The 22685-nt window shown below is 42.4% G+C and overlaps 1 protein-coding gene across 1 annotated transcript; it reads right to left on the bottom strand.

Moving 5' to 3' along the window:
• Nucleotides 1–1056: 1056 nt before the first annotated feature.
• Nucleotides 1057–12673, bottom strand: prdm2b (PR domain containing 2, with ZNF domain b; the record flags this gene model as incomplete). Its single annotated transcript, XM_079217737.1, has 7 exons — nt 1057–1376; nt 1886–6423; nt 6963–7067; nt 9423–9549; nt 10550–10702; nt 11047–11150; nt 12559–12673. The coding sequence occupies 7 exons, from the start codon at nt 12671–12673 to the stop codon at nt 1359–1361; spliced, it is 5160 nt and encodes a 1719-aa protein (XP_079073863.1). The 3' UTR covers nt 1057–1358.
• Nucleotides 12674–22685: the final 10012 nt, after the last annotated feature.

Genomic DNA, 22685 nt, shown 5'->3' with positions numbered 1-22685 from the left:
TAAAAATAAGCTTTCCATTGGTACAAACTTGCCAAATATATCAATGCACAGAAACAAAAGATGACTTTGTCCTCAGAAGAAAAATTGTTCAGTTGAGTTATTATGGTATGGCTCCTGAAAGAAAATCAACACATGAAACATCTTTGCACACATCCACTTGCGCAGACAAAAACAAAACACTGCTGCATTCAACTTATTTGAGGAATTGAGTTATTAACATGCATTTTGGCATACAAAAGTTGGTTCATGTGTCATTTTCATTGCTTAACGGAAACAAACAATTTAGAGATGTCTGGGCTGTAAAAGTAGTATTTGAGATTATATGAATGCTTTGCACCAATTTGGTGCAAGATACCAGTGTCTGCAAAGTGTCTGAATACATTCCATTATTCACCGTTCAATTAAGCCAATCTTACTGATCCAGCTAGACATTTTGGCAGTTTGTTTTAAAGTGCTGTAAGAAACACTGAGTTGAATGAGTGTTATTAAAAATAATTTTCAAGACGGACGTTATATTTTAGGAGAATACAAAATAATTTCTATCATTTTACACCTCGAATTAACTGCCAACGTCGGATAAACAAGATTATGAGAAACCAAGTAAAAACATGACATACTTGAGAATTATCCAAAGGAATAGCTGTCAGGTCACACATCCAACTATAATCATACACATACTTACCACACAGATATACAGTATTCCTGAGGACCAATTGTTGCAGCAAAATACTGCCATTTTCATTTTTGTTTCCCAAACAAAAATATACCAGCAAGATATATTCTACAATATAATGACTACAGAAATTTAAATCAAAACATACATACTTTGCAAATCATGTATAAACTGAAGTAGGTGCCCGTTGGGAGGAACATGGAAATTGGCTTAATCTAGTTTCTGCTCTATTCTGCACATGCATTAAGAGACTCTAGAAACATCCAAAAATCTAAACAACCAAAGGGGGAAAATATGGAACAAAAGAATAAACTATTTTCCCTAACCCTCGCCAATACATGATTGCCATTTGCAATATATCAGCTTTCCAACATAACGGAGCCCTAATGTTACTGTTTTGGGTCAAGTAATGACTCGTATTGTATATATTAACTCATTGTCATTTACAGTTATTTTTCTCCATTTTTTTGCAAGGCTGGCTAAAATCGAGGCTCAGTTCAGTTCATAAGATAGATGGAAGATAAAGAGAGATCCCTCCTTAAATCCAGCAAAGGCAGTCGAGAGACTTCACATGTTTTATGTGAATAATCCCACCACAAAGGGTTGACCTCAGTGCCGTCAGTGCCTTGATTAGTCCAGAGGTGAGAACCGGATACCCAGGTGAGCTCAACAGTGTCCACATGGCTCACTTCATCAGCACTTCCTGTAACACACAAGACAAACAAAATTTACCAACAAAGAACTGTGTGGAGAAGCAGCGATTCATGGAGTCAAAATGCAGGTGTCCAACAGTACTTTTATGAAACAGGATGTTAAGATGTTAGTCCGACCAAATCTATCTTGTGATGTTGATATTAGTTTTATAAAGAACAATATATAAATCAGCAGGTATTACATTTATTTTTACACGGTCCTGACAAAACCACGTCTAACACAAAGATAGAAACTGAGCTCGACATTTTGCAGATAAAAAAGTAAAGTTGTCAGCATTTCTGATTTTGATTAATTATTTTTGCTGGAGAAACTATGTAATGGCAATACTGAATAAAATGCCTCAAACATATCTTTGCCAATTATGTGCTGCCAATTCTTCCGACCCCTCAGCTGGCATTTACAGTGGCACCAACACATCTGCAATAAGATAATATTTGCCAGACCAGTTAATCTGTCTCGCCCCAACACAGATGGACAAAGAAACAAACGCCGTCTCACCTGAGTCTCTTTTGGCTCTTGAGTTGGTGGTTCTTCCGTTTTCACTTCAACAGAAGGAGCGGCGTTGACCATTTGTAAGCTCCTGGTGACTGGACCACCTACTCGCTCTCTCATTCGAAGGGAGAAGCGCTCCTCTTTCTTCAGCTGCTGTGGTGGTGGTGGCGGTGGTGATTTGGCCTCAGCTAATCTCTTGGGTGCTGCCTCTTTGCCCGTACGCTGCATTCTCATGGCCGGTCGTTGTTGTGCAGTCACACTGGGAGCGTCGGGGTCTGACGGGGTGGGAGGTAGAGACTGAACTTGGCCCTTCTTCGTTTTTTTGCTTGCAGAAACCGGTGCTGGGAACGAGGCAGGCCTCTTTAGTCTGCCCAGCGTCGCGGCGGGTTTTCCTTTGTTTGCCTGGGGGGGTTCGGGGTCTGCTGCTCCAGAGCTACGAGCTCTGGTCTTTCCGAGGGGTTTAGGCTCCCACTCCGTCTGTGGTATTTCACAGTCCGAGGCTTTCTTTCTAAGCTTGATGTTTTTATCTACCACTGACGCCGCCTCTTTTTTCACCTCTGCTAGACCTTTTTTGCCCTTTTTAACGACGGGCTTCATGGGACAGCTGAATACCATATGTTTACTGAGACTTGCAGGATAAGTGAACTCCCGACTGCAGTGGGGGCAAACGTTAGAGGCCGGCTCTTCTTCAACTTTAACAGTAGCCTTCTTTGCAGAAGTGGCAGCTTTATTTTTCTGTGTAATTGCCTTCTGGACTAGCTGGTTTTTCTTCTTACTGAGGGCACTCATTTTTGTTTTTGTATCTTGATTAAAGTTAAGTCTCTTTGGCTGACCCATTCTACGGAAAGGACTGTGGCCTGCAATGGCTGTCGAGGGCGATGGGACTCCGTTCGGACTCTTCACTATTTGCTTGAGGGGGATGGGGTTTTTCTTGGGAGTGTAGCGCTTCTTATCACTGGCACTGGCACAGGCCAAAATGTGCTTGTGCAGTTCAGGCATGTTGTCAAAGCTGTTGCCACATTTTGTGCACCGTATGGCAGTGCTAAAAGTTTGTGGGATGTTGTGGGTGGTAAAGTTAGTAGCTGAGGCCACCGAGCCCGCATGGGAACGGCTATGATAAGGAAAAGGGGGTGGTTTATAACTGGGGTAGTGTTGGTTAATGCCAAGGCGAACATCCGGGGCTTTAGGCTTCCCTCCTTCTGAGGCCATGATCTTTATTGTAGTGTACAGCTCCTCATTGGGGTCCTCTGCCCCATCCTCTGTATGATTACCATTAACATCAGGCTCTTCTTTTGCTACATCAGTGTCACTGTGTGGAGCAGCTACATCAGTCGTCTCTGGTGCTGGTGTTGAAGGACTGCTTTCCTCTTTGGCTCTGGATGGATCCGTGTAGTTTTGTGGCCTAAGCTTGCCACTTTCTACAGTGGTATGTGAACATGTCTCATTTGGATGCAAATCCTTTTGGTGCTGCTGGAGGTTACTGAGAAACGCAAACTCCTTGGAACAAACAGAGCACACAAAAATCCTGCCCACCCCGTGTAGCGTTGTCCGGTGAGCCAGCAGGGCTGGAGCGTCACCAAACAGCTGCACACAGAATTCACATTTGAAGGGCCAGTCTGCAGCATGCTCAGTGATGTGTCCACTGAGCTCTTTGATGGAGCTGAACGGCTCCTCGCAGACATTACACACGAAGGTCTTGCAGTATGTCGAGTCGACTTCCTCTGCCTCAGAGGTTTTATCAGACGGTTTGTCAGGAGCAGCGGGCTGAGGTGAAGAGTCAACCCCATCCGGAGATGCATGATTCATAACTGGCAGCTCATCTATGCAGGGCTCAGGCTCTTCTTTTATCTTAATCTGAGGGAATGATGATAAAACCAGTGTTGGGGATGGATCATGAGACGCACGAGGAGGAGATGAGGAAGATGAGGATTCAGGCTTGGGTGAGAGGACGGCAAGAGATTCCTCTGTTATTGAGTCAAGGTTTTGGTTAATTTTACCATTTGCCAGTGCGACGGAAGATGCAGTCAGGGAAACATCTTCTTCCATAGCAGCCAGATCCATCGATGTCGGCTCAGGAGGGCTTAATGACGCCGAGCGATGAACAGGATCTTTAAGTGTAGTGTTGGGGAAGTCCTGTGGCTCAGAGCTATGGTTCCCTTCCTCGTCTTCTTCAGCATACATATTGTCCTCAGAGTCCGACAGGGCATTGTGTTCAATTGATCTTGGAGACATTTTTGGCGAGAGGACAGGAAGAGATCTCTGGGCAGAGGAGTCTGAAGGCTGAGAAAGAGGAGAGCTAGGCATAGCTGGCGAAGATGGTATGGTAGGTAGTAGAGGGGGTGGTGGTGTCGGGGATGTCACACTGGAGTTGCCGGGGGAAGGGGGGTTCATGAGGACGGGGGTCAAAGAGGGTGGAGAGGGGTGGGCAGACTCCGGCGCAATGCTTGGAGAGCGAGGATGGAAACAACTCAAATTGGCTACGGACGAGGGGCCCTCATCTCCTGGCAACGGTAGACCTAAATAATCATTCATCAGCACCTTTTCAAGCATGCTAGTGTTCGGCTTTCTCTTTTTTATCAGTGGCTGTGGTGCTGGACCTCCCTTTAATTCAGGCTCGACGTTGCTCTTCCGATGGAAGCTTAAATCAAGAGCTGAATCCCCAAGCACCTTGTTTGAGCTGTCCCTCCTCCTGGTGACAGAGTTTGACAGATCCAAAGGCTGCTGATTACAGGAATTTCCACCGCTATTAGATGAGGTTTGGCCATGCATGTTATTTTCAGAAAGGTTCAGGCCGTCTCCATCTTCCTTGTCCAGTAGGCTCCCAGGAGGTGATGCACTGAGGATTTCTAGCTTTGGCACCTTTAGGGCGAATGAGCTCACCACCTCGGATTTACAGCTCTCCGTTTTACATGCAGGACTGAGTTGTGGAGATGACGGGGGAGAGGATGTTCTCCTTTTAAACCTGCCTGAAGCCCCTGGCAGCTGGGTGACCGACAACGGCGAGGCCAGTCTATGGCTTTCTGTTATCAGGGCAATGGTGGATTTCTGAATGTCTTGTGTCTGAAGGAGCTGTTTGAGTTTAGGTGAGAGATAAACAGTTTTCTCTCGTTGAAATGCTGATGAATCGGCAGCTTGTTGAAACAGTCCACCCACTAACAAGTTAGATGAGGAAGATGTAGAGGATGATGAAGACGATGAAGAGGCTGCGAGAGATGCTGACTCCGTCTCGACTTTAAGGCTGGGAACAAATGGGGGTGTGGATGTTCTTCTTTTCGCTGCTGGCTGGCCAATGTTGGAGATTTGCTTCACAATGCTGGTTCGACCATCTACCTTCAGAGCCTGACTGATCTGATTTGGACTGATGATGACTCTGTCCAGACCGAACAGAGCTGCAGATCTGGAGTCCACCTCTATCACCTCACAGCTGCTCACCGAACTGGTCGACACAATCTTGCCGTCAATGTAGAAGCTCAAATTCTCAGAGATGTTTTTGGATATGTCAACTGCGTAATCATCCCTGTCTACCTCGTCTTCTGTGTCCGCACTGGGCACGTAGACGGGTGGAGGGCTGGTGTTATGTGACTCATCAGGCTGCTGTTGCTGTTGTTGTTGTTGTTGTTGTTGTTTCGGCACTGATGCCTCTTGCAGCAGCATGCCTTTCCTGCGAACTCCCTTTGGTAACAAGTGCCGTTCATGTATTCTACGTTGGTGTCGACGCATGTTTGTGTGTGTGCCAAATGCTTTATTACAGTATTTGCAGGGATGGAGTTCCTTCGACTCCCCATTTTCATCCAATATAAAAGGACGGTCAGCATAAGGCCCCAACTCCTTTTTCTGCATCTCAGAGTTGTGCAGGGGTCCGCCAGTAACCTGGGACCCTATGGCTATATAGTGACTCGTTGGGCTGGTGCAGTCGGGACTTGAACCATCAGTCTGCATCACAGAACTGAGTAGACTGGCAGTGCCTGCCAGAGAGCCAGGCCTTTTCTTAAGCCCACTCTCATGCCGTCTCTCATGCCGCCGCCGCCCCACCTGTGAGCCAAAGGATTTACTGCAGTACCGGCACTTGAACAGTTGCGTTTGCTGGTTAGTGATGGCATGAATGTGTATGTGACGTTCCAGACCCTGTCTCGTGGAGAAGTGGCGCTCACAGTGCTGACAGGGATATGACTCGCCATGGGGATCGCCCTCAAGGTCACCATCAGGGTCGGGGTCAAGATCCGGATCAGGATCAACCTGTGGTTCTTGCCCAGCAAGTGAGGAAGACTCAACTTTTCCCTGTGGATCCTTATGGCTTTCTTCCTTATTTTGTATGGAATCAGCCGCAGGTGAACGCTGAGCAGTTTGCTGCTGTACTTCACGCGGTTCCTCCAAATCATCAGCATCCTCCTCTTCTTCCTCTTCCTCCTCCCCATTTCCCTTGCGAGTCATCACTGTCGGCATGTCCTGCACATCCCTACGGTCAGTGCTTCTCATGGGATGGGTTTCCTGGTGTTCCTGTGAGGGCCCAAAGGTTGATGGCCTCTCGTCCTCCTCCTTCAGACCTGTAAACAAATTAGTGTGAAGTTATGCTTTTCCCTCAAACCATTTCAGGAATATCTGTAGACTGTTCAAACATTTTATTTTAAATAGGCTAAGTAACTACCTGTTACATGTTCGTAAATGACTGGGTAAACAAATAATTTCAGCTGCTGCACCTCCCCTCTGGAACGCCCTCCCCATCCACATTCGTCAAGCTCCCACCCTATCGTCATTTAAGCAAGCCCTCAAAACACACCTCTTCAAACTCGCCTTCACCTGCTAACCCCTGCTCCCTACCCTTCACCTGCTAACCCCTGCTCCCACCCTCCACCTGTTAACCCCTGCTCCCTACCCTCCACTGCAGGACTAATTCTGTTGCAGCTTCTCCAGTTTTTCTTTTTCTTATTTTCTTTTTTGGGATTGTTTGTTTTGTTTCTATATTTTTGTTTTGTTCTGTTTTGTCTCTGTCAAGCATCTTTGAGCATCTGGAAAAGCGCTATATAAATTAAATGTATTATTATTATTATTATTATTAATTATCCCCAACAATAAGTCACCTTACCTTCTTCTTCATCCCACATCTCGTTGACAGTAGGTTTGGTTACGCGTGTTTTCTTGAATCCACCCAAACCAGCCTGTCTGGCTCTCTCCAGCAGCTTTCTTTTGGCTGCAAGCACACGCACACAATCTATATCAGACTTGATCAAAAGCAAACACAGTTTTAAAATGAGGATTGTCAAAACCTAATTATAATATAAAGATATTTTGTATCCAGTGCTAGGTTTTTCCTACAATTATTCCATGAGCAGAATCTCCCGCAACAACACAACAACAAAAATGACATGTTATGAGACCAATTGTTGTAACATGTTAAGAATATGGTGATATGTGTATTTAAACATGAACATTTCTGGCTAAATAGCAGGCTTTGGTTATTTATTGCAAAATAAATTATATAATAGGAGGAGGGATACCAAGACTTAAATGTGACTGTAAAATAAACAGGTGTAATATGTGATTATTAGACCCATGAAAACTATGCCAATAGGACTTTACTTTTTCACCTTGTGTGCTCAAATGTCTACACCAAATCATAGAAGAAAGCCTAAAACAGCCTTGTATTGCAGTCAAAATGATGCATCAGTAATTTAAATGTCTAACCCCTGCCTGACTGAAGAGGCTTTCCTGGGACCTCCTCATCATGAAGACTGTCAACACGGTCACCTGACCTGGACCACAAAGCTTTATTTATACCAGAGAAACACATGCTACAGGTCAGTCATCTGACCAGCATGGTCACAGGTATTCTGCTAAACTACACAATCATTTAACTAGCATTGCGGGGCCCTAGCCTTTTCTGTGATTTTGTATTTTTATCCACAGTTGCTGTGCAAGCAAACCGACTCTGACACACAACGGTTAGATAACATGCATTGTGTTTGATATTCAGATGAAGCTAGCAGGATAGGTAAGCTAACTTCACCAAGGTTGACTTTGCAGTACAGTAAAGGGCTGCCAAAAGCCACAACACTGCAGTAAAAAGAGATGATGTGCTCGAAGCTATTTCCTGTTGGGCACATAATAAAATAGCACAAACCCCACTGTAAAGCTAAAATAAAAACTCAGGACATGTAGCTCACAGCCCTTACATTTTGTTTCCTGGCTACCTCCTATATGTTTCCTGTATTTTAGTGTTCATTAAATTGCATCTACACTAAGAGTCAGTCTCTGAATAACATCTGCAAGCATTTATCAACACAAGCGCATTCTCGTGGTAGCTTATTCCAATGTGATATTTATGTAAGGTGTTTTTATCATGCATTACAATACACTTCACATTGCCCCCTACACCACATGCCAATGCTTTAGGTGAAACAGGAAGTATCAAAAACTGATTCTGAATGTCTCCCCCCCACCCCCAGTTAACCTCTTCTTCATGGTCCCTCAGTGAATTACACACACGACCCATAAGATGGAAAGACTATGTCCAAAGTTCATACTGGGAAAAAACATGTAATTGTGACATATAGCAGCCATATTGAATTTGTTTGTACAATATGTTGTACGTTTTACAGTTCTCAGTATTTAGCTGAACACGAACTGTAACGTTATTTAAAAAAAGGTTGACGAAATTACGTTTCTGTGGCGTTATTTTCCGGTTGTTTGTCTGTCTGAAGCCACAACATGTTATTGATATGAAACCGGGAGCTAACACCACAGCGACTAATCACAAAGAGTGCCACTGCGACAACCGTCTCCTCGTTGTATCGATGTAATAAGTTGTTAATAACAATACACTCCTCTCAGTTTGCCATCTGCTCCTGTACTCTCTGGGATTTCCGTGCTCTCAGACCTTAGCCGTTTTAGCTTCACGCTAGCATGCAACACCCAAGTCTGACAACTCGATGAACCGGTTATTGTGGACCCAAAACCGAGAGAAAGATAATTTTAGATACCCACCCACAGCATATGGCAGTTATATTTCAGGTTGTTATCCAATACATACGCTGCAATCAGCCCGCAGTCGGATAAAGCAGCGGGCTAACTAGCCAAAGCTGCTAGGCCACCATCAAGTAGAGGCTCGCCGATGGATGGCTTTCATGCTTTAGGAACTCAAGGAAGGTCACATCCTCGACAACGTCAGGACCCAGAGGAGGAGGAAAAGCAGCTAAAAGTTGCCCCCAGGTGCCCGTTTAACAGCTACACGTGGGGCCAAACGGCAACGAGTTGGCCGGATCGGTCGTTATTTGGGAGATAAATCTGCTCGCAGCGACGAGTTTCGGGATCGGGTGTGAAAGTGGAGAGAAAAGCTCCAACACATCGTTCACGTTAGCTCCCACTAGCCTGCCGTCGGTTGCAGCACAGCACAGCTAGCTTAGCGTTAGCTCCCCCCTGTTACAACTTCGACTGAAGAATTCAATCCGTGGCCGAGTTGGTGCACGGCCGTGCGGGCAACGCACACATCGCGGGGACCGAAACGGAGTCACAAATGGCATCTCGGTGAGTGTAAGTAAGGCCTCACCTCGCTTCGCCCTGGGTGATTTTTTCCTGCTCTGACTGCTGGCTCTTTCTTCCTCCAGTGCAGCTGTTATCTCAGGGTTGTCTTCCACAGTGTACCACACCAGCAGCTCCTCTCCCGGCCCGATAGGCTGCAACAATGAGAGATGAGGTCGGCCACCAATCACAGCTCGGCTTGCTGGGAGGCAAGGGGGATATTTGGGCCACTGTGCATCTTATCTGTCTTAGGTGTGTGTGTGTGTGTGTGTGTGTGTGTGCGGTGGGGAGGGGGGGGTTGACTGTTTTCACCATAGTCTGCAGTACATTCACCAATAGTGCACATTTTTGGATGGCAAGTTTATTGTGGGATGAAGTTGCCATAACTGCATTTAACCACTTTTTAGATTGACATGAATCTTAATGGGTGTTACGCTTTCTTATATCACAGTGAGGGATTTCAAACTGATGCAATTATGCACTATATTACAGTATTATGCCATTTTTATCTAGTGGTGGAAGAGGTTCTCTTCTAGCCAACCGTTACAATAATAATCAGGTTCAGTTGTGATTGACACTGTTACCTTCACACATATATGTATATACACACACACATATATATATATATACACATATATATATATATATATATATATATATATATATATATATATATATATATATATATATATATATATATATATATATATACACACATACATACACATATATATATACACACATACACACATACATACACATATATATATATATATATATATATATATATATATATATATATATATATATATATACACACATACTACACACACACTACACACACACACATACACTTTTTATTCTGTCTGTATATATATAATCTTGCTATTGAGGATTATTTTCTTCTTTACTGTTTTTTTATATTACTTTTTTATTTTACTATGTGTCTCTTGTCTGCACTGCACTGTAATCCTGCAATTTCCCCACTGCGGGACTAATAAAGGATTATCTTATTTCTTATCTAATTATTGCCGTTGTATGCAGTGGTTGTATGCAGTGGTGTTGAACTGGACAGCATTATAACAGCATTTTAACATTCATCTACACATGTGCCCCTGGTTGTATGGCCTATAGGCATGTATGTGTTTGACCTACCCTTAACACGTTGTAGTAAATGGCTCTGTTGATCTCCAGGGGGAAGAGGTTCTGCTCTTCACCAGAGCGTGCCCAGTTCACGTATCGCAGCCAGTTCCCCTTCATGGGGTCTGTGGCGTCAACACACATCCATCCCCGCGCTGGGAAGTAAACCTTTAGGACACACGTACAATTATGTTTTAATACGTAGCTCTAAAAGAACTGGACAGGAGCACTAAATGTGGTCACTTTTACCCAAGTGGGAACTAAAACGTAATTGGCAGCATTTGTCATAGCAATGTAACAAAGGTTTTTATTTTATTTCCCCCAAAACAGCAGTTGGGCCTCGATGCCTAGATGTTTGAGTTAATGCGTCATACAACTCTTACAGATGACAAGAGATTATGTGGGCTACTTGCACAATCTATTGAAACTGTAGGAAGTAGTTGGGCTTGTTTTAGCTATGCAGAGAAGAGAAAGGCGCAGAGAGTATTTTAAAAGAGCAGCCTGTAACGTACCTCCCACATGTACACGTTACTGGTCACCTGGGACCTTTTTTTCTTCTCTCCAACAAATGGGCCGAACCTCTTGCCTTTAGGGATGAACTGAGTAGCCCAGACACCTGGAAATAAGAATAAGTAAAACATCATAAACCCATTACATTTGAGAATTGAGCCTTAATCTGCCAGTTTCAAAGAATAGCTATGTACAACCTAATGACATAACTAGCATTTAAATTCACTTTTGTTGACACTATTTGATCGTCCACAAATGCAATAAACGTTCAAAATTTTCCAACACAGTCTAGTCTCACTGTCATTTGCTGCTGGTCGGCATTTTCAAAGTTGTACATATGTGAAATGCGAATTGAAATCAGAATGTAAAAAGATGGGTTAAGTCCCTCCCGTCTGGTGTTCCCCATGGGACCTTATTTGGAAAAAGAATTGTATGGTAGTCAACTGCAGAGACCAATTTTGTATTATTATTATGCCATGAATTACAGATATGATGTTTGTCAATTTAAAAAGAACATTTTGCAAGTCAAGAAATTCACACTTTGTCGTAGCTTTGCCACAGTTCCATATAGTTTTGTGTGAAACTCGTCTTGCATAATATATGTAAACAACACAAACATGGCCGAAGTGGCTTGCTAGCTAGCTATGTCTTTTAGCCATGTTCCAGGCATAAATATAACAATATCTGACCTGATGTGTGACTCTCTATCAGCTGGGAAGCGGAAAAAACAAGCTAGACCCGATGTTGGTGCGAGTACATCACGGAAAAAAAAACACAGCTTCAGTGAGCGACAACACGTATGTAACTTTTGGTTAAGTCTTTCTAATTACATATTTATTTACAACAAAATGCAGCTTTCTTGATCTGCAAAATGATCTTTTAACCTGTTGAGCCCCTTTTATATCAGGAAAATCAAGAAAAAAATCATGGTATAAATCCCTCCCCCCCAAAAAAACAAACATGTTAGGTGTCAAATTAAACATAAAAATCAGGGCTACAATAATATATAATCCCGACAACCACTAAACACAACTCAAACAATAAATAGGATTAGGGGTTAGGGTTAGGGCTTAAAGGGCTACAATGATCAAACATCATATCTGTAATTTATAGCACAATTCAAACGGGAGGAAAAAATGATTTGTCTCTCACTCCCGACTACCGTACATATTGATTTTTTTCATGGTGTGGCACCAGAAATGGCAGCACTTCACCTCATTATGATCTTAAAAGTTGTTAAAGGTTCTCCATACGGAATTCAGAAGATATTTATTGCCTCTCAACATGGCGTTATCAGACATTACCGCTGTCTGAATGCAGTGCAAACCAGCAGCCAGTGGGGAACACTCACGTGCACTAAAATGCATGAGCGCCTGGCCTGGCTGTGTTAACAAAGCACAGAGAAACTCAGATCTCACACACACACACACACACACACACACACACACACACACACACACACACTCACACTCAGTTGCAATTATCGAAACAGAAAGACACTCTTTTGTACTCACCGACGCGGCTTTGATTTACAGCAGAAGGTCCCAGACTCAAACAGTCAGGCAAACCATTCCACACGTGACCTGGAATCTCATCTAAAGTTTCCACTGCCCCCCCAACGATAGCCATGATCTGCAATACATCAAATGTGTTATCAAAACGCATCAACGCCCTGCAAAAATGTCAAATATAAGTATGCCTGACATGTTGAACATCCATAGGTAATATACTAATTGTATAGATTGCAAGAAGTAGATTTATGTGTGTAAGTAGGTTTCCAAAAGACAGTGGGCACCAAGTCTTAATGGAGCGTTATCACATAAGGCTATGACTAAAGTAAGTGATTAAAAAGTAGTAGCACACTTAAATTGATGCGCTGTGCTGAAATTGTAGCCTCATGGAAAAGTTTCATGACTGAATCTCTGTGAGGGCAACACACAGTTTTGAGGTTTTCTGCATAACACAAATACATTGAACCAGATTAAAACTAAATGTACTCTGACTCATCTTTTATAGGAGGCCCGACCTACTAAAGTTCATGACAAGAGAAAGCTGTGCCAATGGGCTTCATGAAGGTTGTGACGTGCAATTTGAACTCACATGTTTGAAGATACTTTCCTCCCCCTTTCATAAATATAGCAAATAAGAAGTGTAGCCTACACATCAATGCCACGTGTTAGTTAAGGCTCCAACTAATACATACTTTCATTGTGAATTAGTTTGCCAATAATTTTTAAGATGACCTGTTAACATACGGTTTACCAAAAGAATGACAGAGAAGTGCTCCCCAACATGATGTCTTCCAATTGTTTTGTTTTTTTAGGTCAGAAAAGCCCAAAAGATAAGCTCAGGGAAAAGATAAGCACAGGACCAAGAAAGACTGAATGTGCTCAAATCTGCAGAACTTTAACAGTTCTGCCTAAATGCCTGTTGTGTAAAAAAATGCTTTATTGCCTTAATAGTAATACTGATGTTTCCATTGCACTGCTATGCTTGAGTAACTTGCTTTTTAGTATGAAAGCCAATTGTTCAATGCACAATAAGCTGACTGACCCATGTGCTGTGGGGTTTGGGCTCACACGTCACACTGATTAATTACTTCAAACAATAGTCATAAAATAAAAAAATAAAAACACATACCTCACGGGCGGATCTTTTGACTTTAACGACTCTTACTTGACTTACTGATGAGGTATCATCTCAAAAGCAAAGAATACGGCTGACAAAGCAATGACAGGAACCCTCGTCGTTAAAGATCCGTGGAGCTCGACCTTATACTATTTAACATCCTCCTTAAATAAAGGGTCAAATGCATGCACTTTTAGGTTCATTTGGTTTGAATCCACTGGTGCTGGAATTGTGATCAGACATGTTTTAATCCCCTCCAGCTCAAGCAACAAATGGAGAGATTTCAACGTGGGTGTGTGCGAGTTCGTGTGCGTGTAAGCGGATTTTAAAGCGGTATGCCTGCATGCATTAAAAAAGTTGACAAAGACAACAACAAAAAAGAGCGCGTATGTAAACCGTACAGCGCCTGGAGGATGCGGTGTATTGTTCCTGTTGTAGGCACACCGTCCGTCCTCCTTACTCCTCTCGGTGCTGGCCGCAGCACGCTGCTTTTCTTCCTCAATGCTGCCTGTCGGAGGGTGCTTTTTGGGGTTTAGACTACTCACACTCGCACTTACCTGCTTCATGTGACCGGGGATTTGGGATTTTTTTGTGTGTGTGCTCTACCTGCTTTCAATCTGCTGAAAATGGCGGATGGAGGATTGAGTCGAAAGCCTCCTCTGTAACTCGGATCGTGGTGTGTTGTAGTTGGGGAGAGGCAGCCTGTCAGACTCTCACAGCGATGGAGCAGAAATGTTTTTTTGTGTTGTATGTGTGGACGACAGGGCTCCCTGGTGTCCTCTCCTGCAGGCAGTGGCTCCAGCCCTGTCCACAATGCAGCCTCACATGAAACCATGCCAATTAAGTACCTTGCTTAGGTTCATCTGTGAGCATAATGGGCCTGTGGGCTGGTGCCATCTGTGCATCCATGAATAGCTAAGGAGAACTCAATAAAAGCAGGCAAATGCAGGCTGAAAGGTAATCAATGATTTTACCCGTTACGAGTTGTTTCTTTAATAATACTATTATTCTAAAACACCTACCAACTGATAAGCAAAAGTGACCAATTTACAAGTTCAAAACAAATGAGGAGAATGTCTGAAAAATTCACCATTAACACTGTTTTGGTATGACTGAATTCAATTCAATTAACTTCTTATTTCGCCTGGATAGTTTACTTAGTATCTTACCAAGTACTGCTTTCAAGGGAGTCCTACACACATTAGAAAACAAACAACAATTAAACAGTTAAAACAGCTAAAACTAATGTAGTCTAATACAAATGTCCTGCAATACATCCTCCTTTCTTGAAGGTTATAATGTTCAGTTTTTGATAAAACTGTTTTATTGTTGATTTCACTGCATGGTCCTTTTAGAATGTAGTGTGCGGTGCTGTTGAACTGTATTGCATTATATGTGTTTCTGCTATTTAGCTTTCTTTATTTAGTTATTTATGTTTATTTGTAAAATATGTGTCAGTACAATGCAGTTGTTTTTGCTTGGTGTTCTTAATAAACTGGCAAGTCAGTGTATATGTCATTTTGGAGCAAAAGTCAAAAACTGTGCAATTTTTCAGCATTATGGGAACAAGGCCTCTAAATCCTCTTAAATCCTCTATCACAGAAGTCCACTGGAGATATTAAAGGGATGCTGTAGCTGCCCGGTAATAAACAGTAAAAGTAGGACAATCTTTGATGGAGACAAATTCAAAATCTGCTCTCGGTATATATTATCATATTGTTCTACATCTCCTCAACAGGGAAAAACTAGAAAACATTCAAATTGCTTTCATGAACCATATCCACATCTCTGTTCAGTGTGTGTCCTCCTGCAGTGTGCAGGTGTTGATACCGGAATTAGCTTCAGTAGGATTCAGTTCCTGTTTGGATGACTTGTTACTTCAGTTCCCACAAGAAACATCGTCTCTCAAAGGCCATGCCAGGTAATCGTGGCTGTTATCTGTTATCTGTGGCCACTAGAGGCTGCTGTGCTCCCATGAACAGGTTGTGTCCTCCTGAATGTGTGGTCTCGGGGTTTGGTTGTTCCTCTTTTGGTAGCAAAATGCAAACCTTCTCTGCATGGTGAACGGGAGCAATCATGCAACTACATCTATTTTAGTTATTTCTTACATAAACCTCACAGGAGCAAAATGTAACACCGTTATTTATGTTCATAAATATGAAAGGATCTGTGTTACGTCTTAAGGCATGACCTCAGGACACATAGTGTCTGAAAGTCTGGCAAACGGCACACTCTGGGTTCTTATATTAATCGCATCTCCTGTTCATAATTATTCCACCTGTTCTTTCACGTCATATTGTGGACCATTGATGTATCTCAACTGCTTCTTCAGAATCTGTAACCTCAGCGCTTAAAAGCATCTCTCAAGCAGATGTGCTGATTCATGGCCCTATTTCACGAGCTCTCACCCTTACTGCTCAAGCAGTGCCAAATTCCTCGAGCCCTGCTCCACCCTGATGACCTCCCCATGTCTAGCAGGCTGACAGCTGCCTTAGGTCCTCCTGCCTTTTATGACTCCTCCTCTCCCACATGAGGGTGTCCATCAACTAGTGTTCTTGAACCAATCATGACGGATTCTTACAGGATACAATACTTAACAATATTCAGGCACCCGTATGATCTGATCATCCATTTTTAAAGCTTTTTCAATGTAAGTAAATCCACAGCCCAGTGTTGTGCAGAACTATTCTCAAAAGTTAAACTGAAACTAATATGATGCTTCAGTAGTCTGAGTTAGTCTTTTTATTGCAGCAGCAAGAAAAAAAACTGTTCAATGACACATAAAGAGGGAGTTTTGTACTAAAAAAGAAGATGTCCACTTGGTGTGTCTAAGTCAGGCTGCTGAAGCAACATAATAGTTTCAGACAAACTTTGGAATATTGTTTTGCACAAAATGTGGGCTGTAGATTTAGTCCCCCATCACTTCATGTGAAAGCACATCCCTCTGTTTCCCTGCTAAGCTGAATAACAGCAACAACAGAAAGAGGGAGTGAACAAAAAGACTAACCTTGGAAAATATCCACTTGATTTGGTATGCTCTGATGGCACAGGGGTCATGCTTCACATACACCTTCAATACATACAAATAAATGAACAAACAAACAAATAACATGAACTGGAAAAAGAATTCAGCACTACTTGGCGATTTAATCATGACTGTAAAAGAACTGACTGAATATATGTGGATACACATGATGTCTTCGATCAGTTTATAGACACAATGCTCTATAAAGAGACCACGAGTATGACAGGTACATCAAATTTGACATGAATATTAAAAACACAAAAACATAAATTAAGTTTATGGGTGTGAAAAAAAAAAGAAAAAGATATTGGCATTCATGACAAAAATATGAAATCCATATTGTCCCAGTGAATGATGCATGCAAGAAAACGTATAGGGTTATTCTTGCATCATACACAAAATATCCAATATTAATAGTTTGTACACATCCTAAATATGTTAAATATATGTTAAATGGATGTAAAATATAAAATGCACTAAAGTTCTATTCACTAATATTTTGATATTTGTAATTGTGTGATGACTGCTTTGTTTAATTGATTTGTCTTGATGTTGTATGTAATTTGTCCTCACAGACCCCTCCTGAATAAATAGGCTTCTACAGTTTGTAAAGGTCGTAGTAACGACTGTAAATTCAAGTTTTAAACATTATTCTGGTCGAGTCTTTACCCCCAGGTTTTGTAAATATTTGTTTCATAAAGGCGCTTTAAAATAAAAGTGCAAGAATTACAATGGGATGTGTGTACTATATGCGGGTGCAGCTTTAATACAGAACACAGTTTAAAGCTTTCACTTGGTACACCATGTCCCCCTCACCATCCTAAAAATATTTACTGTATGCAGGCTGAGCCGTGGACATGTAGCCGGTGCTGCAGCATGCCAACGTGTGATTGATAGGAGGGCTCTCCGTCTCATGCCGCATGACAGAACAGGAAAAGTGATAGGCCCACTTGTCTCTGAAACAGCATGTAGGAGGCGTGTACTTTTTCAAACACACATTCATGCCACTGTACTGTATGTATGTGCCATGAGGCCAATGGAAATATACTGGATGTAAAGAACATTTTGTCATTAAAGGCTGGACAATGTTTGATTGCGCAACCCCACGAAATACAAATATTTACTATATCCACAAGGACCTTTTCCTTAATGACAAACGATCAAAAAGTAAAGTCACAAGTGCATCAAAGTTTTCAACATTCATTCATTTTCAAAATCAAAACATGATCACTCAGACATTCATACACACTTACACTACACATTATCTCCATCTAAAGTAGATAATAATTTACTTATAACAGCCATTCAACAGTTTACATAGCTCAAGACACAGTTTTATGATTAGAGGTGGAAAATACGTACTTGACGTAAAATATAAAGCTTGACATTCAACGTAAACGTGGTTGGCAGAAACGTACAAAGCCAACATTTGTACCTGGTTATTGGACTGTTCTATTATGCTGCACATACTTAAGGATAGGGCTGAATGTTTTACTCCACTCCGGTTTGTTTGTATTGTGTTTGTGCACAACCCGATACACATTCCAGCCACTGGTCTCAGGTTATTTCACAGTCAGGGGTAATAACATGCAAGGAAGAGTAGCGATGGGTCAACAAGGGCAGTGAAGAAGATTGCTGCTCTGCTAGCATGCAAACATGTAAACAACGCAGGATTTTAAATATAGAGAGAACACACGATGTATTTTAGAGAGACACACTGAATGTTAATAAAACATGTTTTTGTTTACAAGAAAACTCCACAGGATACCTTTGATCTCCCTAACAGTAAACAAAGCAGGTTATAGTTCCACCTCAACCAACAGGAAAATGCTGTTGAATTCATATTATTCCTTTAAGTAAATGTCTTTCTGATGATACTTCCATATTTCTACTAAAGTAAAATATGAAAAGGACTTTTACTAGTAGAGTATTTCACATCTTATTAGATCTTAATACCACCTTCCCCACTGGTTTTCATCATTATTATGGCTTTCTGGCTATCCAAACCTTCAGTGGAAGTTTCTTAAGCAAAGATCCAATCCAGAAAAATTATTCTTGGTGCTTCAGTTTATCCACAAGTCATCAAACAGCTATTTCCTTTGTCGATTCAATCTTTACTCCAGTGTCCTAAAACAGGAGAAAGGATTAAGTGTAAGTTTATACATTTTTTTAAAGCCATTTAATCATTAATTATGGATTCAAACTAATTCAACTTTGTGACAATCGTTGTACTCACTTGCATTCAGCGCAGTTTCTTAGATACTACCGTCCCGACAAACCCGATGATGATAAAAGACATCAGTGTAAAGAATGCTACACCGAGCACTTCCCCTCTTTTCACCGGAGCTGGAAGACCAGAACCGTCATCAGTAAATTTCAACAAAGAGACACATTTCCATCATAGTTAAATATGAACTAAAACAGTTTTACAAATACAGTGTTGGATTCTTACCTACAGGTTCTTCTTTTATCAATATAGCTGCAGCTTTAAAATGTCTGCTGATGCCATTACCACCTTTTCGAGGAGCAGGAACAAGTCTTGCCTCAGAGACAGCGGGGGCAGGAGGAGCTTTGACAGCTTCAGTTGGGGATTCAGTTAGGATCTCTGTTGCATCATGGGCCTCCGTTGCAGCTTCTGGGACCTCCACTCCTGGATCCAGTGCCGTCTCTACGGTGTCATTCTCAGATGGGATCTCAGTGACAGATGTGAGTTGTATATCTGTATCGCTGTCACCTGCTGTGGCCTCTTCCAGGGCCGTTTCCTGCCTATCTGATGGGACAACGTCGTCTTCTGTGTTGTCCTCTGGAGCGTCCTCTTCTGTATCTTCCAGGTGGATGATGAGGATTAGGTCTTCTGGAGCTGGTTCTTTGCTGGTGGGTTCCACAAAAACAACGACAGCAGGTTCTTCCAGAACTGGTGTTGTTTCCTCTGCAGCCGTTTGCCCTTGACCTTCCTCTTCTGTGTCAATGACAACAGACTCCTCTTCTTTTGGTGCACCAGGGAGAGGTTCGTCAATCGTAGCAGAATTCTCTTCTGGGACTATTTGGGCAGGCACCCCTGCAACTTCTTCTTCTGCATATTCTTCTATAGTTTCTTGTTCTGGAGCATCTGGGGATACAATGGGGTTTGATTCTTCTATAACTTGTTCTCTCGGCTCTTCTTCAGCCGGATCCAAAGGGACAATGACAACCGGATCTTCTGGGGCTGACTCTTGTGATGCTGTTTGTTCTGCAGCAGGTTCAACTTCATTTCCCTTTTCGGTCTCAGGCTCTTCAGGATAGAGGGCAACAGATTCCTTTTCTTCGAACATACCGGGAAGAGCATTTTCTTCCAGGACCACTGGGGCACCTGCTTCTTTGTTTGCATGTTCCTCTGGGGCTGACGCCTCCTTTGTTTCCGAAGAAACGGTTTCTTCCGGCTCCTGTTCTGCAGGTTCCACAGGAACAAAAACAGCGGGTTCCTCTGGGGCGGACTCCTCTTGTGTTTCTGAAGAAATTATCGAGACGGTTTCCTCTTGTTCTGGCTCCTGTTCTGCAGGTTTCACAAAAACAGCGGGTTCCTCTGGGGCGGACTCCTCTTGTGTTTCTGAAGAAATGATGGAGACTGTTTTCTCTTGTTCCGGCTCATGTTCTGCAGGTTCCACAGGAACAAACACCGTGGGTTCCTCTGGGGCTGACTCCTCTTGTGTTTCTGAAGAAAGTATCAAGACTTTTTCCTCTTGTTCCGGCTTCTGTTCAGCAGGTTTCGCAAAAACAGCGGGTTCCTCTGGGGCTGACTCCTCTTGTGTTTCTGAAGAAATGATTAAGACGGTTTCCTCTTGTTCCGGCTCCTGTTCTGCAGGTTCCACAAAAACAGCAGGTTCCTCTGGGGCTGACTCTTCTTGTGTTTCTGAAGAAATGATGGAGACTGTTTCCTCTTGTTCCGGCTCATGTTCTGCAGGTTCCACAGGAACAAACACCGCGGGTTCCTCTGGGGCTGACTCCTCTTGTGTTTCTGAAGAAATTTTCAAAAAGGTTTCCTCTTGTTCCGGCTCCTGTTCTGCAGGTTCCACAAAAACAGCGGGTTCCTCTGGGGCTGACTCCTCTTGTGTTTCTGAAGAAATTATGGAGACTGTTTCCTCTTGTTCCGGCTCATGTTCTGCAGAATCCACAAAAACAGCGGGTTCCTCTGGGGCTGACTCCTCTTGTGTTTCTGAAGAAATGATGGAGACAGTTTCTTCTTGTTCTGGCTCCTGTTCTGCAGGTTCCACAGGAACAAAAATCGCAGGTTCCTCTGGGGCGGACTCCTCTTGTGTTTCTGAAGAAATTATCGAGAAGGTTTCCTCTTGTTCTGGCTCATGTCCTACAGGTTCCACAGCAACAAAAACAGCGGGTTCCTCTGGGGATGACTCCTGTCGGGTTTCTAAAGAAATTATCGAGACGGTTTCCTCTTGTTCCTCTTGATTCAGCTCCTGTTCAGCAGGTTCCACAGATAGAAAAACAGCTGGTTCCTCTGAGGCTGACTCCTCTGCAGCAGGTTCCCATTGACCTGTCTCATTTGTCTCAAGTTCTATAGGAACTAGGTCAACAAATTCCTCTTCTTCTGGCATTATAGGAAGAGCAACAGGTTCTACTTCAGTTTTGTCATCAGGAACTAACCCCACATGAATAACAGGGCTTGGTGCTGCTGGATGATCCTCTGGGGATGCATTTTCTACAGCAACAGCAGTTTCTTCAGCATTGTCCTCTGGAATGACCACAATCAGTAATTCTGGAGCTTCATCCTCCACATAATGCTGGTCACTCTCAACAGCAACAGCCAGGATAATGTCGTCTGTTGTTTCATCTGGAGATGACTCTGCAAAGGCAGCTTCTTCAGTGACAGTTTCATCCTGTGAAGATTCTTGGGGAGCTTCAGCCAAAGGCTCCTGAGAAGCTGATTCATCAGCTTCATCAGTGTCATCAGAGACCTGATTATCACTGAAAATTGGTTGTGGTTCTTTCACAATAATCAAAATGTCTTCTTTAGCAGGTGCTTCCTCAGGAGATGGAGCTGCTTCACCTGTAACAGCTGGAAGGAGCTTCTCGTGAACTGGTTCTTTTTCCTCTATAAAGTGGCCGTGGTCTTCAGTTACTGGTGCAGGTTCCTCTGGTCCTGGTCCAGGCACGTGAACAACTTTGGTAGCTGTAATAGAGGTTAGAGCCTTAACAAGAGCTTGAGCTGATTCTCCAGTGGTTTAACAGTACAGCCATTTGGTATGTTCTAGTTAGACAACAAAGGGACCCTCATTTACCTAAATACATTTGAATAAATATCAGAGCAATACAATTGTGAATTTTACATTTGATTAAATTCATTAATACATATTTCTATGGTCACATTTGTATATTATTTGATCATTCTTAGAAATCTTTAGTAATATTAACTAAAATTATCCAATAAAGCTTACTTTTGTTTTGCTTAAAAGGCCCAAACCTGACAATCCACTGAGCTCAATTACGTTGAGGTCTGAGGTTACGCATAAGTGCAGCTGCTTTCCATAAAGTAAACCCCCCAGCACACTATAACTGTGAACGACGACTGATTATGTTACAATTAATCTGCAGTGAACTGATACAAACGGGGTGTGTAGGGATCCACGTTTAGTTCAAGTGTCTTAAATGGGATCATGCTAACAGGAGCAAATGTGTCATTGAACAGGCAATGAAAGTATTTTGAGAAGTTCGGTTGTTAACCACATCTATGAATGCAGTCGGTAACAGGAGTTTTATTCTTGATTTGCAAGGCATTTTCTAAACTCACAGCTAGACAATATTAGATCTTAATCTTAGATTCTGTTGACTCATAGTAACACTCTTATGTAACACCACATATAGATGTATCATTTTAAACAACATATTTAGGTACTTCTGTCACATATTTCTGGATTAAGTTAGAATATTCCGTGTATTCTGATATCAAAGATCTATTGAATTAATTGCAATAATTACAACTGAGAAATATGAATA

Source organism: Taurulus bubalis (assembly GCF_910589615.1).
Source record: "Taurulus bubalis genome assembly, chromosome: 5".
Taxonomy (NCBI): Eukaryota; Metazoa; Chordata; class Actinopteri; order Perciformes; family Cottidae; genus Taurulus; species Taurulus bubalis.
The sequence above is the reverse complement of the archived record's forward strand: the minus strand, read 5'-3'. Positions and strand labels throughout refer to the sequence as shown.